At 44.0% G+C, this 19,853-nt stretch overlaps 1 protein-coding gene across 1 annotated transcript in view; it reads left to right on the forward strand.

The window, feature by feature from the left end:
- The first annotated feature begins 8,806 nt into the window (after positions 1-8,806).
- Positions 8,807-19,853, forward strand: part of LOC148147374 (uncharacterized) — an 89,753-nt gene continuing 78,706 nt past the window's right edge. Inside the window, 4 exon segments of the mRNA XM_087995598.1 lie at positions 8,807-8,891; positions 12,793-12,876; positions 12,879-13,241; positions 14,222-14,366. Coding sequence (XP_087851724.1) covers positions 8,807-8,891; positions 12,793-12,876; positions 12,879-13,241; positions 14,222-14,366 — 677 coding nt within the window.

A 19,853-nucleotide genomic window follows, 5' to 3' on the forward strand; every position in this document is an offset into this window, starting at 1 on the left:
CAAAAAGAGGAACAGAGCATGTGCAGGAGATGGAAGTGCCAATGGCAGTGATGCAGGGTCACCAGTGAGTAGTAACTACATAATTACTGAAAAGGACAACGATAGAACAGGAGTTAGAAGAATTCTCAATTGGAGGTAGAAGGTCAGCTGTGCAATGATTTTGCGAAAGTGTGGTGGAAACAGGTTCTTGAAGGTAAATCAGTGTCAGTGCGCTGCAAGATACTCAAGTGGGAGATTTGAGGGTTTTAGAGTAAATATGTTCCCATAAAGAAAACAGGGGGCAAAGGCCAAATCTCGAGACCCACTCTCTCCAAACTATCAAGGAGCTTATGGGGATAACATAAGGCAGAAAGGAAAGCTTCTATCCAATACCGAGGTATGTTGTGGGAGAGCTGCAGTGTCCTTCCTCAGGGCCAGAATGATCTGGGTGCAAGTCCCACCTGCCCCAAAGGTGTGTCACATCACGTCTAACCAGTGTCTGACTGAAGTAAATAATTATGTCTGATGCTGAGAATTCACACTGGAGAAATGTAAGAGGGGTAGGAGAGTGAAAAGAGAAATCAAAGAGAATACAAGGGAAAGCAAACTGAGGGCAAGAAAGGACCTTGGCAAGCACAATCAAGGTGAATGGGGAGATGGGTTATCAATACATTAAAAGGATAATGGAAGAAAGAGGATGACCCATAAAAGAAACCCAGACATAAGGGTGAAAGATATTGACAAAGTTCTTCAGGAATATTGTCTCAGTCTTAACAAGAGAGCAGCTGATGCAGACATTGTAGTTGAGGAGGATTGTGAAATGTCAGATGTGATAAACCCAGAGAGAGAGAAGTATGAATGGAATGGGCTGGTCAGCTGGTCAGAAAAGTTCCAAATGGAATTTAACCCAGACCAGTGTGGGACAGTGTGTTTGGTGAGGTCAAGCAAGGGAAAGGAACAGACAACAAATGGGAGAATATTGAGCTACAGAGATGCTGAGAGATCTTGGAGTGGATGACCACAGACCCCTAAAGGGAGCAAGGCAGGTCAACAAGGTGATTAAATAAGTACATGGAAACCTTCTCTTTATTAGTTCGGCCACAGCAGGAATACTGTGCACAGTTCTGACCACATCACAGAAAGGATGATTTTATGAGAAAGGGCACAGAGAAGAGTGAAGGATATTGCCAGGACTGGAAAATACAGCAATGAGGAGGGACTGGATTGTCTAGACTTGTTCTCCTTTGAAGACAAATATTAAGATGAGGTTTGACGAAGATGTTCAAAATGGAGGAGCTTGGGTACAGTTGATAGAAAGGGCCTATTTAGCAGAAATCAGTGACAAGAGGGCAGAGACTGAAAGTGATTGGGACAATGATCTATGGGGAGATGAGGAAAAGTGTTTTAATCCAGTGGGTAGGAGTCTGTCATTATCTGAAAGGAGAGCAGAAGCAATGATCCCTAACTAATTTCTAATGCATTTCGATATGCATCTCATTCTTAACCTGCAGGGCAATGGACCAAATGCTGTAAGGTGGGATTACGATGGGTGGCTTGTTTCTTTGGCCTTGCAGACACGACGGAGAAGGACATGGAAGCTTGGGAACTTGGGGATATAAATTTGTAGAATTTCTCTGCATTCCCTTCCTGATTTCACTTTAAGTATACTCCCACTGCCCTTATGCTTCACGAGGGATTCACACAATCCCCCCGTCTATACCTGACATATACCTCCTTTTTCCTGAGCAGTGCCTCAATTTTTATATTCATCCAGTACTTCCTGTACCCACCAGCCTTACACAATGCACTAACAGGAACATACTGTCTCTGAACATCTGTTCCCTCATGTTTGAAGGCCTCCCCATCTCCAACCATCCCTTTCCCTGTGAAGAACCTTTGCCCAATCAACCTTTGAAAGTTCCTACCTCACACCATCAAAATTGGCCTCACTCCAATTTTGAACTTTAATTTTTGGATCAGGTCTGTCCTTTTCTAAACTATTTTAAAACTAATAAAATTATGATCCAATAAGAAAAACAAAAGAAATCCTGATGCTGGAAATCAGAAACAAAAACAGAAAATGCTGGAAAACGTCAACAGGTCTGGGAGCATCTGTGGAGAGAAATCAGAATTGATGTTTCGGGTCCAGTGGCCGTTCTTCAGAACTGATGGTAGCTGGGAGAAAGTTGGCTTTTATAGAGGAGATGGGGTTGGGGATGGGTTGAGGAGTAAGTGACAGGTGAAGAAACAGCCTAAAGTGAGAGATGGACAGTCAGACAGACAAAGGTGTGTTAATGGTCAGCTTAGGAAACCCAACCCCAACCCAACACCCACACACTAGGCCTTGTTATTACATGGTCTGCTATTACACACAGCCAGTTGTTAGCCATGAATTGTCCCCATTGGCTGCTATTCATTCTCATAGGCTGTCTGTCTGGATTTGAACACTATATTTATAATGCCTGTGTACATCTTTCTAATAGACAGCTGAGGTGGTTCTCGGGTTATGTCTTTCCATTCTCGTGTGACCTTCCCGTACCTTCTGCAGATGCTCTGCCTGCTTTGGGTTGGGGATGTTGATTCTGGGTCTGACTAGTAAGACCAGCTTCCAGAACGTTATCATGTCTGATAGACGGGTCCTGCCGTTTTACTGGCTGTGCTCACTGTATCCTATCAGGCCGTCACTGACACAGCAACAGTAGCTCCTTGTCCTTGCTCTCTAATCTCTCATCTGACTCAGTTGTGAGGGTGTTCTATTCAGGAGGTGATGGATCCTTACAGCCAGAACTTGTATCTCATCTTTCTCCTGTGGCAGCAATCAAGATGGGGAGTCTGTCAGCACCATTTCTCTTGCTGGCTTGTATTTCTGAGTGGATCATAACTCTGAAACCTCAAGAATAACCTCTGTCTTGTTGACATTTTTGGAAGATGATTCTTGTCGGTCTGCTCCTGTGGATGGTGATCAATGTCCAGGATGAACTTTCTCCCAGAGAAATATATATGAACTTCTCATGTCCATACACGACTGCCAAAAGTGCTTTTTCTATGTGGTATATCGAGTTTCAGCTGAGGGTAGAGACCGGGATACAAATGTTATTGGCTTTCCTTCTTGTTTCAGGGCTGTCCCAGCACCCTTTGGAGAAACAGCTCCTTATAGAGTGACAGATGGTTTCTGTTGCAGTATGACAGGCTTATCCTACTTGAGATTCAATAAGAGTGTACAGAAGTATCTAACATTTATCCAGAAGCCAGATTCCCAGCAGGTATTCCCTGGACTGGGGGAACACTCTCTGGTCCCAAGGACAGCAGTGGAAGAGAAATGGGAAAAGGACACAGCTGAGACTTTCCACTGAACACCGAACCTGAACCTGTGTTCTTCAAAGTTCCCAGAAACATCCTTGAACGTTGACAGTGGGGCTCAGTTGGCTGGAGAGCTGGTTTACAGTGCAGAGTGATGCCAACAGTGAGGGTTCAATACCTACATGAATTGAGGTTCCCATATAGGGCTCTTGTTCTCAACCTCTCCCTTCCCCTGTGCAGGGTGACCCTCAGGTTAAACCAGGACCAGTTGACTCACTCTCTCCAATGGACCACTCAGCCTGTGGTGACATTACCTTGAACTCATTGAATATTCACATCCTCTCCCAAATCCTTGCTAATTTTAGTTGGAGGAGAACCATGACAAATACCTCCCTAGTTTCTAATAGGTACAAACATCCACAGGGCTCCCTGCCTTTGAAATGTTCGAGCTAAGTGTTAATTTCCAGCTCCTTCTCCATTATTGACTTTGGATCCATTAGTCCAACACAAGGGCAGGTTGCAATCTGAATCTGACACATTTGAGTCTGAGTCCCAGTCAAGGGAGGAGCAGCTGAGTCACTTTCCCACTGCCCACCTCACAGTGTTTAATCTTCTCATGGATGGGACACAAACAACTCAGAACAGTCAGACTTTGTGTTTCTGATGGAGGTGGAGGATGGGCACAGGTATCTCACCCCATCCAATGTAAGTAATGGATGTTGGTCATTACATTATTTCCCTCGATCCTTGGCCTCCTCCTTCCTCATCTTCAGGATTATTTCCAGCCCATCCATGACCCTGCTCAGTGAATTGGAGTGACTTTACACAGCTGTATTTCCTCATCTGTGTCCTCTTCTCCCCAACAATCGATTTCTCCACCCACTCCAAATTACTGCCTTCCCTCCTCCCTCAAAGTATCCTTTGGGATGTTTCATTAGTAAAGGTGCTATCTAAATACATGTTGTTGTTGTAGTGTTGCCAGCTCCCCATGCTGTTGCCCATGCACTGTACCAGGTTGTACATTCTCTTGTTGCTGTTCCTGTTGTCAGCAGCAGCAAAGCATCCGATCTCTGCCTTGGACAGTACGCAATATGGAGCAAACAGATGGAAAACAACTTGTCTCATTGATTGTAGCTCAGGGTGACCACTCTCTCAGTCAGAGTCATACTTTGTGCCCTCGGAATTAAAGATAATCAGAGGGCTGTTTGTTGAAATATTCTTTTCATGAAGATTTATATCCACATTGTATTTGGGTAAACTGCTCATTATTTCTGCGTCCAATGCTTTCCTCCTCCACACAGGACATTCACTGACTGGAATCTCCTCTGAGGCTGCCCCAAGTGTAACTGACTGCATGGGTTCCCTCAGTGATCGATAACATCAGAAGATGCTGCTGCCTTTGACATATCTGGATTCACCTCTTACTTGGCTCAACATTCCCTTATTTTTTATTGAACCATCAATGGATAACATTTCCTGCAGGCCTGTGTCCAGCTCAATGTTAGGGATAGCACGATGGCTCAGTGGTTAGCACTGCTCCCTCATACCACCAGGGACCCAGGTTTGATTCCAGCCTCAGGTGCCTGTTGGTGTGGTATTTGCCCATTCTCCCCGTACCTGTGTGGGTTTCCTCATACAATCCAAAGGAGTTCAGGTTAGATGAGTTGGCCATGCTAAATTCCCCATAGTGTTCAGGGATGTGTTAGTTTGGGGTAAATGTAGTGGAATGGACTTGAATGGGATACTGTTTGGAGGCCAGTGTGGACCTGTTGGGCTGAAGGGCCTGTTTCCACACAGAAGGGATTCTATGAACGTTAATGCCACATTTTTCCATATTTCCATGTTTACGAGACTGGTGCACACAGAGCTCAGCTCCGATTGTTCCAGGAAATCAATAACGCTGGTTATCAATGCAAAAGTCCCTGCACAGGCAAATTTCTAGCACACATATAGAATTCCCACATTGTGTGTCAGTTTCTCAATGTCCAGGACCCGCAGGCCACAGGTAAGGAGCTGGTATGACTTTATTTATGCTTTTAATCGGAATATGTTTACTATTTAAGTCCAGGTTGACAAAGTCGAATGTGAAATGTAAACCTGCTTGTTTTAATATATTGTCATTACCCAAGTCTTCCTGAATGAAACTGACCAACACTACATATTGTGTGAGGAATTCTCAGGGCAATTGTATATTTTTCTGCTTTTTGCAAATTTCGGAACATAAATGTATTGATACAATCGAGGTTTTATAATGGAAGGCGGAGAACATTCTGTGTGAAGTATTTTGTGACCCTCTGTCTGTGCACTGTTTCATGGATAGTTGCACAAACTTTTTCTGAACTTTCTGGTCTGTTATTGTACCTCACGGTTCCTTCCAACACTGACCCTGTCAGGGTTAGTGGGACCTACAGGAGGGTATCACATTGGTGAGGGTGGGATTGGTGCACAACTTTGGGTGTAACTCTGGAACCTGCCGTCCCTGTGTTTTCAGAAGCTCCTACACTGCCCTGTGTAAGATTTGGAATGAGGACTGTATGAACACAGTAATACTCCTTCTACTCTCTGTGGATGTCGATATGACTCACTCACACAGTCATCCAGTCTGCACAAAGGCTGGGTCTTGGTTCCAGATCAGGAGGACTTTCTGAAGAACGGAAATTCCTATCCCCTGTCCATCATAAGTTCTGAGTCACTGTGTGAATTTTCCAAGACAGTGAGAAAGCAGTATCATTGGAATTAGAATTGCAGGGTCACAGTTTTGTTTAGTGGACGGCTGACTAGACTGATATTTGTGTCTCACAATGATGAGGGTCCTGAGTACACCCCAATGTGAGTGATTTAGGGCAGAGGGCAGTGGATGCTTCTTCCACAGATCTAGAGGCTGTGGTGTGAACATGAAGTGAATGCAGTCTAACTGTCCGTGTTGCTGAGGTCTCACATGGATTCACCATTACATTTTGACCTCTCCATTGAATACTATGTTGTCAGAGGGATCTATCTGGCCCACTGCCCAAATTCAGACAAACATCAGTCAGGCCATTTTTCTCTTGACCATGCAGTGCTGCTCATGGAGCTGCTGGTTTTACACACTGTACTTTAACCCCAGTATCCCCAAGAAGATATTGGTGTAAGGGGAACATGTCAGGAATTCTGGTGTCATCTGTGAGGTGGTCAGTGCAATTTTAACATGGAATGTGTGTGTAAAGCCCACCCTCCATATTGGACAATTAGCTCCTGGCTGGCAGCGGCTGTAGATTTTGTTTTCATTTTGCTGCTTATGCAGATTATTCCTGATGTTTATCATTTGTTGAATCAACAAGTTATTTCCATGTCCTACTTAGCCTATTTGATGAGTATTTTAATTGAGGTGTGGTAGAGACAGGGGCTGTAGAATTCCACTCCAGCCCATTCCTGTCAGGGCAGATGTGTGGGCATGTTCTGGGTGAGCTGGAAATATACAGCAGATTCTGTCATGAAAACAGCCTCTTTGGCTGATTTGGTGCATGTCCTGCCAACGTGGAGACCATGGGTCCAGTCAATGCCCTCTCCTAATCACTCCGAGCTGGTGGACAAGGAGACAACACCCAACAAGGTCATTTAAACAGACAGCCATCCAATGGCCACTCAGCACTCAGGTGCTTTGACTGAGTTTTGTTGTTGCAAAGTTTGTGGATGCCCTGTAGTAACCTTTAAATGTGAAGGTCTAGCTGAACGATGGGTGATCCAAACACTTTACCAGCCCCCTGTTGATTGTGCAGTCTGATTCAGTGCTGGGCTGCACACTGACATTATTGAAGTGAGGAGACAGTGTGTAGTTTGCATGCTGCCTGTCTCAATGAGAACAAATGTAGACTCATCATAAATTGTAATTCCTGTTTTCTAAAATGGAAGTTTCCTCACTGGAAGTTTTCATCCACAGTCAGTTATTTAGTTGAAGCCGTACTCTGTGTTCATCCTGACAGATTCGTACCTGAGGGACATTAACAATATCTCCCTGGAAATACCATTTCCAATTGAGCAGTTTGGGTTTCTCTCGCCTTTCCATGTTTGAAACAGGGATCAGTCTTCATATTATTAATATACTCCTTTTGAATATTGTTTAATGAATGAATGTATATGTTTTTGGTGACAAGATGCGAACTCAGAAATCCAAGAAAGATGAGACCAGTGTATTATAAAACCCTCACTTTAAACTTTTAAACAGTTACATTCTTATGTCTGACCATTCTGTGCTGTATTGAGTAATTATTTTCATATTGTTCAGACCATTGAAATTGGTTTGTTCAGTATCATTCTGAAACCCCTTACTAAATGCTCCATCCCAGTTCAGTTCTTCCATTACACACCTTTTTATCTATTGTTCATTCCTTTACAGAATGCTTGTGATGTCGACAGCATTGACATTAGTGGGATTAACAGTAGCTGGTGTCACAATGAGGTAGCTGGTCTTGCTGGGTTAAACTTTCACCAATATACCATCCCCACTCCTTAACTAAAAACCCTCAGCATTAACCCCAACTCCCAAACCCCAGCCCAAAACCCAATTTACATCAGTCATCCTGATTTCCAACTTGAACACCTAATCTGAACTAATAACCTCTGACCCTATCCCCAGTTTATCACTTGAACCACTTCAAATCTTCCCCCAAACCTATAAACCATACGTTGCCAGTAGTAGGTCTATTGATTAGATTAGATTACAGTGTGGAAACAGGCCCTTCGGCCCAACAAGTCCACACCGACCCGCCGAAGTGAAACCCACCCATACCCCTACATTTACCCCTTACCTAACACTACAGACAATTTAGTATGGCCAATTCACCTGACCCTGCACATCTTTGGACTGTGGGAGGAAACCGGAGCACCCGGAGGAAACCCACGCAGACACGGGGAGAACGTGCAAACTCCACACAGTCAGTCGCCTGAGGCGGGAATTGAACCCAGGTCTCTGGTGCTGTGAGGCAGCAATGCTAACCACTGTGCCACCGTGCCGCCCCTATTGGTTATGGTCCGAATAATCATGTGAGTTTTCAATTGATTATTCATCTATTTGCCCAGTAATTGTGGCTGGTCTGATTCCTGCCCTAAATATTCTGCAGTGGTGTAATTTGATTCATTCTTTTTCATGATGTATGGTCCTGAATTAAAAACCTGAGGAGAATGAAGATTGGGGTCTCTGGTCTCCTCAGACCATGAACTAACAAGGACAGATGAACTGCCCTCAGCCTCTATCAGTCCCTGTTTCACTTGGTCACTCACAGCTGAGTCCCAGCAGCCTGACAACTCCATCTGAGGTTTTCTCTCCAACAAAATCTCAATAATTCCCCCCAAAATTCACCGATCACGGTGATTTCAAATGGGAGCTACATCCTGTCAATTGGTGTCACTGGGTGTTGGGACAATGACAGGTCATCATTTAACTCCATGTAATTTTGCATGTTTTGGATGTAACCATCATTTGTGTGATCCTCACCCTGTGCTCTCATATTCACAATGTTGATTTTCCAGAGGAGGAACCCAGTGGAAGATGCCTCTCAAAACCAGCTCCTTTCACAGACTGATCAACTGTCACTGCCTTCTGTTATGTTTCTTCAGCTTTCACATTGGGAAAGGTAATTCATTTCTCAGCACTTCCTTTGTTTCACTTCTTTTAAATTCCCCAGTTTATTTTCAATGCTGTATGAGGCTGGTGATCCAATGGGATGGATTATGTATCTCAGTGTGAACATTGGTCCCAGTGTTAATGTGATTTCTGTACATTTCCCATCATTGACTGTTGAAAAGAGAGACAGAAAATTAACACGATACAAACAGAGTTCGTCGAAGGTAAAGTAACAAATTAAGACAATTTTAGACATAAAGTTATCACACAAATGCTACTGACAGAACATAGAATAGTCCAGCACAGTACAGGCCATTCGGCCCTCGATGTTGTGCCAGTCTTTTATCCTCCTCTAAGATCAGACTAACCGATTAACCCTTCCTTGTACGATCTTCCATGTGCCTGTCCAAAATTCACTTAAATGTCCCTAATGTATCTGACCCTACTACCACTGCTGGCAGTGCATTCCACATACCCCCGCGGCCCCACTCTCTGAGTAAAGAACCTACCTCTGATATCTCCCCTAAATTTTCCACCAATTACCTTAAAATTATGCCCCTTCATGATAGACATTCTGCCATGGGAAAAACTCTCTAGCAATCCACTCTTTCTATGCCTCTGAACATCTTATACACCTCTATCAAGTCACCTCTCATCCTTCTTCGCTCCAATGAGAAAAACCCTAGCTCCTTTCTTCAGATGTCATGCCCTCCTATCCAGGTATTGTCCTGGTAAATCTCCTCTGCACCTTCTTGAAAGCTTTCCAATAATGAGGCAACTAGAACTGAACACAACATTTCAGGGCTCTGTAGAGCTGCAGCATAACCTCGCAGCTCGAAAACTCAATCCCCCTGCTCATGAAAGCCAAAACTCCATACAGCTTCTTAACAACCCTGTCAACCTGGGTGGCAACTTTGAGGGATCTATGGACATGGAACCCAATACCCCTCTGTTCCTCCACACTGCCAAGAATCATGCCTTGAATCCTGTATTCAGCATTCAAATTCAACTTTCCAATGAGAACAGCTTCACACTTTTCCATGTTGAACGCCATCTGCCACTTATCAGCCCAGTTCTGCATCCTGTCAATGTCCTGTTGCAACCTACAACAGCCCTCTGCACTATCCACAACTCCACCAATCTTTGTGTCATCAACAAACTTACTAATCCATCTTTCCACTTCTTCATCCTACTCATTTATAAACATCACAAAGAACAGAGGCCCCAGACCTGTTCCCAGCAGAACACCACTGTTCACCAAGCTACAAGCAAATACTTTCCATCAACCATCACTCTCTGTCTTCTATGGGCCAGCCAATTCTGTATTCAGACAGACAGTTTCCCTGTATCCCATGCCTCCTTACTTTCTGCATGAGCTTACCATGGGGAATCTTATCAAATGCCTTACTGAAATCCATGTACACCACATCCACTGCTCTACCTTCATCAACATGTTTTGTCATATCATCAAAGAATTCAATAAAGTTTGTGAGGCATGACCTGCCCCTCACAAACCATGCTGACTATCTCTATTCAAACTATGGTTTTCCAAGTAATCAGAAAATCTGTCTCTCAGAATCTTCTCCAGTACTTGCCCATCAGTATCACAAGACTGCTTGGGGACTGAGTGTAATTCTCAGGATTATCTTTTTTTCCTTTCTTGAACAAAGGAAAAATGTTTGCCACCCTCCATTCATCTGGCACTATTCCAGTGGACAGTGAGAATGCAATTATCATTGGCAAAGGTGCAGCAATCTCTTCCCTCACTTCCTGTAGAAACCTTGGATATATTTTGTCTGGCCCAGGGGATTTATCTATCTTTATGTTTTTCAAACTATTCAGAACATGCTCCTTCCCAAAATCAAACTTTTTGAGCATATCAGTCTGTTTCACGCTGTCCTCATGAATGTCCAAGTCCCTCGCAGTAGGTAATCCTGAGGGAAAGTATTCATTAAGGACCTCCCCTATTTCCTCCTATTCCAGGCGCAAGTTCCCTTACTATCCCTGATCGGCCCCACCCTCCCTCCTGCCATCCCTTATACATAATGATAATGACAAAGATGGGTGATCAAATTTTAACCTCTAACATCAGGCTGTTGTACCTGAGACCTTTCAGAGAGTAACACGGTTGCCAAAAAGGTAAAACATGGATCTAAAATGGCTGCAGGGGCCACCTGCCCAAAGGTTGAGCAAGATTCATGAGACCCAGTTGTATGAAACAATCTATCTATGGTGAAATTACCATTTTATTTGAAGAAATGTAATGAGTAACCATTAAGAAATCTTCACCCCCTACTTAGTACAGTTGTGTGTGTTGCTTTAATATTTTGGGAGATGCAAGAGTTACCAATCAATCAGAGAACTTGAAAAAACAAAGTATCGCGACTCTGGAATACACACTGAACTGTATTTCAACAGCTGCTTTTCAGCATCAGGACTGAGAGAATGAAAAGTGAATTTGTGTAGCAAGAGCTGGAATTCTCACTCCCCCTTTCTGTTTCTAACATTATCTCAGAAACAGCACCCAGTGAAAAAGTAAATTCGAGAAACAACTGTTCACCAAGAATTCAAAGATCTACAGATTCTGAACTGTTGAGGATAAAAGTCACTAAACTCTGATTTCAGGTTAAGAAGTAACACCCCAAGGTGTCTAAAGGCCAGATAAACATTATTCTCACTGCCTCTACCACTGTCTATTTTGAACTTCCTACCTCTGTGTATGGGTGCGTCTGTTCATTTTAATCATTGGTTCTTGAATCAAGTGAGTCATAAAAGTCCTCTTTTCATTCAAGAAAGGCTTGAAAATGGGCTCTTGCATTGTGTAGTGAACTTGGTTGAAGTTGAAAGATCATCACTGTAAGCTGAACAAAATAAATAAAATGTTTTTGCAGCTGACTAATAGGAGTGAAAAAACAGGGAGCTGGTTCCCTTCACACAACTCGTTATAACAAGTTCAAAAGCTGAATAAAAAATTGGAAAAATACATTTATCCTCCTGAATCCTGAAACTTCCTCCAGTCAAGTCCAATAAGCTCTCCAGCAGCGAAGTCATTCAGTTTGGTGAAAGGCCTCCTCAGTGAGCAGGATATGACATGAGATTCTGTTCCTGACCTTCTTCCTTGCTGACAGGCTCAGGCTGAGGAAGGGAACAGACACGGCAGGAGGAGGGAATATTGTGAACACTCTGAACATGCGATCCCCTTTCAGTGCAAAATCTCAGGCAAGCTCATTTCATCAAAGTTACAGATTAAACTCACAGTGTCACTTTGCTGTTCGGTAATATCTATTGCCTTTACATTTCCTGATCCCTTTTCCAAGGTTCTGTTTTGGAAGAGCTATAACTTCCTCCATCTCAGTGTTGTCAAGATCAAAGTCTTTGACTGTGGCTTTATTTTATCACACAACTTGATAAGTTGGTGGAGGATTGAGGAAACAGGTCAAACAGTTGGATATTTTCATGTGTATACAAGGACAGCGAGTCTGATCATCATAAAATGTAAAATCACCTCTCCTGGGTTACAGCCAACTCCCAGCTTTATACAACATATTACAACATTATTTATGACACAGACACTGTCTATTTTCACCCAGTTCTTGACTCCATCCTTATATAATTCTGACCAGCAAAATGTTTTAATATTTTAGCCTGTGTTTTACAAATACTATTGAGACCTTACAACGGCATCAACGTTTTGTTTGAGAACCCTCTTGTGAAGGGCCTTGGACCATTTTATTCCTCTGAAGGTGCTATGAAAAAAAAAGTTGTTGTTGTTGCTGAATATCAATTCCTGATTATGCAATTGGTGTGGGATTTCCCTCAATTTTCCAGCAAAGTCACAGTATTGATTTAAAAAGCTTCTGAGAAAATTTCTCAGGTGTTGATTAATGCTTACCTTGTGATTGTATTTGCAGCAATAGTTGGTGCTGAGTTTACAGTTTGTGGATACCTGAACAGTCACATTAATAAATCTCATCACTACATTGGCCCAGACACATGTTCTTGAAAGTGTCTGTAAAGAAAACAGGCTTAGAAATAGAAGCTCATCTCATTGGGAATGGTTCATCTTCCTGGACACAAGATCCTGCAGCACCTACACCTGCAGCTTCATCAGAAATCTGCATCACCTGGAAAGGATCCGTTGGCCAACTCTACATAACCCGTGGTGATATTGGAAAGTCGTATCCAACTGCCATGTCCACTGGAGGGAAATGTTGTCAACATTTCACTCTCACCAATAGCAGTTCACACAAGAGTTCACTGTTACTGAGAGACATTATTTACATAAATCAGTCAGACTTCAGTCCAGTTCACATGGAAAATGCTTCTTATTTGGAATTTACTGGATCTGAAGGAGCATGTGGTGAGTAGAATAATAACTGACACATTGTGAATCACAGATATGTGACTCTATGACTCTATTTATCACAGATAAAGAATAAAATAGAAACATAGGCCCAGGCTTTCTCTGTTTCTCCTACAACCACAGGAGGAGGAAAGTGTCAGTGGGGAGTGTGTGCTGCTCAATGTCTTCAGAGATGTCCCCAGTCAATGGGGAGGGGGAGATGGGAGGCCTGGGCTATATTATGGAGCACCAGATCAACACTAAAAACAACACCTTGATTCTGTCAATAATGTTAATTGTACATCGCAACACAATTAATTTCATGGCCTGCTTAATGAAAAGGATCGATGGTTTTGAACCCAGATTGTGGAATATGGATTTCTTTAAGCTTTCGAGTATATTTCTCACAGGTAAACTACTCCCAGTAATACAGGAATATTAGTTCCTGTCCAGCTAGATTTGGCAATGTCTGTTCTAACCAGATTCAATTGTAATCTAATAAAACTGAAAGGTTTTTGATGAATTAGATGATTAATAATAATCACAGCAGATGTGAAGTTTTCAGCAATTTATCAGGATCCACATTAAGAGTTTAATGTTCCCGATGCTCTATCAGGACCACAAGTGATTTACTTTCCCAATCCCAAGCTTCCTTTCTCCTTTCCTTGTATTGTTCCTGTTTCTGATGCAGTACCTTTCACTCGGGAGAAAGATCTGGCTGGACATCATTGAGTTGCCACGTACATGCAGTTTCCCTCTCCCCAGATACTGCAGGCCTGCTGGGTAGTTCCAGCATTTCCTGTTAGTGTTTCACAATTTTAATTGTACTGTTCCAGACAGAGTTCAACACAAAGATGGAGATGTGTGTACAGAAAGCCTTTTTAACATCAAGCTGCAATTTGCAAGCACATGTATATAACATTTCAAAGTTTGAAATATTTTCCTGATATTGAAATGTTGAGATTCCCTCTTCTTTCTAACGGTATCTTTCCTATTAGAATCACCATTGGCTGATTGCTTGTATCAGAAAAACACATTGACTGACCTCACAAGGAAAGGACAATTGAAACTAAATGATGCTCGCTATGCAATGTTACTGACCAACAGGATCCTGGGCCAATGTGATGGGAACATTTCAGTCGGGTAAGTCTGAACAACTTGAAGTTGAAAACAATGTTTAAAAGTTGATGTGGTGAAGGGACACATTTTGGACGTTTTTTATCCAAGGATTAAACAGATTCACTGCCAGGTTTCGGTTCCTTCCTGCTTCAGTAACGTGTCTGTGAGGAGTGTTCGTCTAGTTTGACGGTTTCTGATAAGTGAATAAAATCTCCTGTGTAATGCAAAGCTGCTATTTTTCACCTTCAATGTTTTGCTTGTCATTAAAACCCCTCGAAGAATGTGAAATGTTAAAATGCATTGTGATGTGTGCGAAGTTCAAATGTTTTAATTCAAGTTCATAGACCCAGTAAAAATGAGCCTGAACACTGTATTCTGCCAGTTCATTCAAACTGACACATTTTGCACTGACTTGGAAGCTCTGTGGCCTGCATTACTTTTTAGTAGCAGAGGGAGAGGCAGCCAGCGTGCCATGGGTGGGAGCACTGAGCAGTCAAGGGGCTGGACATGTTGTTGTTGTACAGCACTGGGCTCTGTCAATGTCACACCGACAGCTTGTGGCAGCAGCTTATGTGGCAACACATTGCATGGGCTTCAAGCAAATGGCTCTGTCTAAAGGTCAAAGGGACCAGTCCTCAGTGGAGTGAAGGGGACTATGTGTCAAGGAACTCATCTAATCCCAGTCCAGGGGCTTGGCCACAGTCTTCCAGAATGTGGGGATCCCTGCAGTCCAGGGACCAGGCCAGGAACAGCCCTGAGGTAAAGTTCAAGCAGGTTTGAGATCACAGGTATATCAGCTGGGGTGCTGTGGGACACCAGTCTTTGGGCTGGCTTTCATTTGAGGCTGGCCTGCCCAAGTTACTCTGGGGACTCAGACATGGTCCGAGCTGGAGGTTTGGGTATTAATGGTCAGGGGCTTTTCAGGGTCCGAAGGGACTCACTGTATAAAGATCAGGGCAACGGAGGAAAAAATACACCCAATGCCACCCTCACCCTGATGGCCACCTTTGTGTGTGGCTGCATCAAGCTGTGCGTGGATCCCCGGTACGCAAACACCAAGTGTCACTACGTACTGAGGTTCTACCTGTCCCCGGTGTTGCGAAGGATGGGCCTGGCCTCGCTGCCGCGGAACGCTCCGAGTAGTTGGACCGTTCCGTATCACCTGTCCTTCGTGGAGAAATTTATGAAGAAAAACACCTTTGACCACAAATCCATTAGGAAGTGGTCAGCACGTAGTGTCCTTGAGACCCTTCGGGAAAAGGAGAGGGCGGATCCTATCGAGCGGTTCCCTGAGCAGACTGTCAAAGCCATTTGGCAGAATGCCTCATCACCAGAACTTTCCAACAAGCACCAAGACATGGCTTGGCTGGTGGTGAGAAGGGCTCTGCCTGTGAGATCCTTTATGCACACCCGGACTCTCAGCCGCACCGCATGCTGCCCTCGAAGCGGCTGCGGGGGGGACGAGACTGTCACACACCTCCTTCTGGAATGTGCCTATGCAGAGGAACTCTGGAGAGGAATACAGTGGTGTTTGTCGAGGTTCGTCCCGAGCAGCGCCGTGACGCAGGACTCCGTGCTCTACGGTCTGTTCCCCGTGTCGCACACCGAGACGAACATCAACTGTGCCTGGAGGATCATCAACTCAGTGAAGGACGCTCTCTGGGTGGTCCGAAACCTGCTGATCTTCCAGCTGAAGGAGTTGACCCCGACTGAGTGTTGCAGACTGGCACATTCCATGGTCCAGGACTACGTGTTGAGGGACGCGCTGAAGCTTGGGGCAGCTGCTGCCAAGGCGCGGTGGGGAAAGACCACTGTGTAACACCTGCCTGCCTAACGAAGAACAGGGGACCCATGCAGTCATTTGGGCTCTGCTGACGCCTCAGCTAATTATATAGGCATATGATCAAAAAATGTACAGACCTGTATAAAAATGATAAGGTTTGATTTCTGTATGTACATGTTTACATATGTATGGCATGACCAATTGTACAGACCATCAAATTATTTTATGAATAAATTATATTTTTGTAATAAAAAAAAAGTCTGGGAAGGGTGTCCCACAGTCAGCATCACAGTGAAGCAGTCTGGGAAGGGTGTCCCACAGTCAGCATCACAGTGAAGCAGTCTGGGAAGGGTATCCCACAGTCAGCATCACAGTGAAGCAGTCTGGGAAGGGTGCCCCATCGTTAACATCACAGTGAAGTAGTCTGGGAAGGGTGTCCCACAGTCAGCATCACAGTGAAGCAGTCTGGGAAGGGTGTCTCACAGCCAGCATCACAGTGAAGCAGTCTGGGAAGGGTGCCCCATCGTTAACATCACAGTGAAGCAGTCTGGGAAGGGTGTCCCACAGTCAGCATCACAGTGAAGCAGTCTGGGAAGGGTGCCCCATCGTTAACATCACAGTGAAGTAGTCTGGGAAGGGTGTCCCACAGTCAGCATCACAGTGAAGCAGTCTGGGAAGGGTGTCTCACAGCCAGCATCACAGTGAAGCAGTCTGGGAAGGGTGCCCCATCATTAACATCCCAGTGAAGCAGTCTGGGAAGTGCGTCTCACAGTGAAGCAGTCTGGGAAGGGTGTCCCACAGTCAGCATCACAGTGAAGCAGTCTGGGAAGAATCAAAAAGTGAAGTGGTGCAAGATGAGCATGTACTTTATCTTTATCACTTTAGGTCTTTATTTTGGGTTTCTAGTTTGCAAGTGCAGTACTGCTGTGGCCCAGAGAGGAAGAACCTAAAAAAAATCCACATTATTGATTTTACAGACGATCTGAGGGTCTAATTGAGCAGAAAGTCATGGGAGTAGATCTCAATGCCGTGGTGTGCCCCTCCTGCTCTGTGGGGAAAGTGGGACCAGAACATGTGCAGGAAGTGGCACCAGCTGCAGCTACTGGAAGGGAGCCTGGGTTTCAGAGCTGGAGCAGAGACTGGGGACACTGTGGAGCATCTGGGAGGCTGAGGGTATCGAGGATAACACGTACAGGGAGATGGTCACACCGCAGTCTCAATCTTCAAAGTGAGAAAGTAACGGATAATCACCAGGCAGAGTCTCAGAACGATGCAGCAAGTGCAGGAATCCCCTGTGGCTGTCCCCCTGTAAAACACATAGACCCACAATGGATCCTGCTGGGGGTAATGGCCTCTGAGAGGAACGTGGTGACTCTAAAATCTGTTGCACTGTGATTGGCTTTGGTGTAGTGGAGAGGAGGAACAGTTTGGAGTGAAGGGTGAACAGCCAATGGTTGTAGACTGCACAGGTATCAGATTCATGGGTTAAAAAAAGGAATGAGGTCCTACAAGCAGAATATTGGGATTTGTTTACAGATGTTTCATCACCGTACTGGGTAACATCATCAGTGAGCCTTCAGGTGAAGCTTCATCCAGAGGTTCACTGTTGATGTTACCTAGTACGGTGACGAAACGTCTGAAAACGAACCTTCCAGCTCAGCGAGCAATCCTCCATCCAGAACATCAATCTGAGTTATAAGTCTCAAAACTCGCTTGAATGTAGGGAGTTAGGAAACAAGTTACAAAGGAAATTCTCAAAGGCCGTGATCTCAGGATTGACCCCAATACCATGTGCAAGTCAGAGTAGAAATAGCAGGGCACATCAGATGAATACGTGGCTGGAGAGATGGTGTGAGGGGGAGGGTTTCAGATTACTGGGGCATTGGGGAATTCTGGGGGCGGTGGGACTAGTACAGTCTGGATGGTATACACTTGTGTGGGACTGGTACTGATGTCCCGCTGGGAGTATTTCCCAGTCTGGATGGGGAGGATTCAAACTGAAATAGCAGGGGGATGGGAACCTATCCAGGGAGACAGAGAGGGAAACCAGAACAAAAACAAATGATATAACAGACAAAAAGGGAAAAGGAGGGAGAGGAGCATTTGCTGGTTAAAGAGCAATTTACACAATCGTAATGAAGGATAATGACTCCAATGAAATGGAATCTGTATGGGTGGAGCTTACAAACACCTCAGGGCATAAAACGATAGTGGGAGTTGTATATACCACAACAATGTCATGGTAAAGTAGGCATTAAACAGGAAATCATGGAAACAGGAAATAAAGGTACATGGTAAATGAGGGTAACTTTAATCTGCAGGTAGATTGGGCAAATCAAGTCAGTAACAATGCTGTAGGAAGAGGAATTCCAGTGTGTTTACGAGATGATTTTCTGGATCAATGTGTTGATGAATGAAATAGAGAATAGGGCATCCTAGACTGAGTATTGTGTAATGAGGAAGGAATAATTGGAAGTGTTGATGTCAGAGGCCCCTTGGGAAAGAGTGACCATAACATGATAGAATTCCTCATTCAGATGGAGAGTAACGGAGCTGATTCTGAGACTCAGGTACTGAATCTAAATAAAGGAAACAGTGATAGTATGAAGCATGAGCTGTCTATGATCAAATTGGGGAATGTTACCTAAAGTAATGATGGTGTACAGGCAATGGCAAACATTTACAGAACACTGAGGAACTGCAACAATTTCCATTCCTGCCTGGCAATGCAATAAAATGGTGGCCTGAATGGTGACCTGACCATGGCCCCCAATGGAAATTATAGATATCATTAGATCCAAAGAACAGGCATAAAGTAAACAGCAGACCTGAGGATTGGGAGCCCAGTTTAGAATTTAACAAAGGAGGACAAAGGGATTGATAAAGAGAGGGAAGATAGAATATGAGAGTAAGCTAGTGGGAAAGATACAAACTGAATGTAGAAGCTTGTGGAGATATTGCCGAGAAAAAGATGATTGAAGACAAATGTATATCAGTTACAATCAGAAAGAGGGAAGTTATAATGGGGCACAAAGAGATGGCAGACCATTTAAATACATAGTTTGGTCTGATTTTCATAAATAACATTTGAAATATGTTGAGGGAATCAGGATCTAGTGAGAGGGAGGAACTGAAGGAAAACAATTGGAGAAACTGATGGGATTGAAGATAAATAACTGCCCAGGGCCTGACAATCTCCATCCTGGAGTACTTAAGGAAGTGGCCTGAGAAATAGTGGATGCATTGGTGATCATCTTTCAGAATTCTCTCGACTCTGGAACAGTTCCAATGGATTGGAGGGTCATTAATTTAACCCACTATATTACAAAGAGAGCAAACAGGGATTTATAGAGGAGGGAGCCTATCAGCAGTATTTAGCAAAATGTGAGAATCCATTTGGAAAGATTTAATAACAGTGCATTTAGAAAACAGTGAGATGACTGGACTGAGTCATTGTAGACGAAGGAAAGGGGAGCCATGCTTGGCAAATACAGTGGACATTTTCAAAAATCTAACTAGTCAAGTTGTTAAGGGGTATCCAGTGGATGAGGTATACTTAGATTTCCGGAAGGCTTTCGTTAAGCTCTCACAGAAGAGGTTAATGTGAAATTAAAGTGTGTGGGTTTGGTGGTAGTGCACTGTCATCGATAGAGAGCTGGTTGGCAGACAGGAAACAAAGAGCAGGAATCAATCGGTCTTTTTCTTAGTGACAGGCGGTAAGTAGTGGG

Source organism: Chiloscyllium plagiosum, unplaced genomic scaffold (assembly GCF_037043375.1).
Source record: "Chiloscyllium plagiosum isolate Xiang-an unplaced genomic scaffold, Cpla_swu_hap1 HiC_scaffold_17, whole genome shotgun sequence".
Lineage (NCBI taxonomy): Eukaryota > Metazoa > Chordata > Chondrichthyes > Orectolobiformes > Hemiscylliidae > Chiloscyllium > Chiloscyllium plagiosum.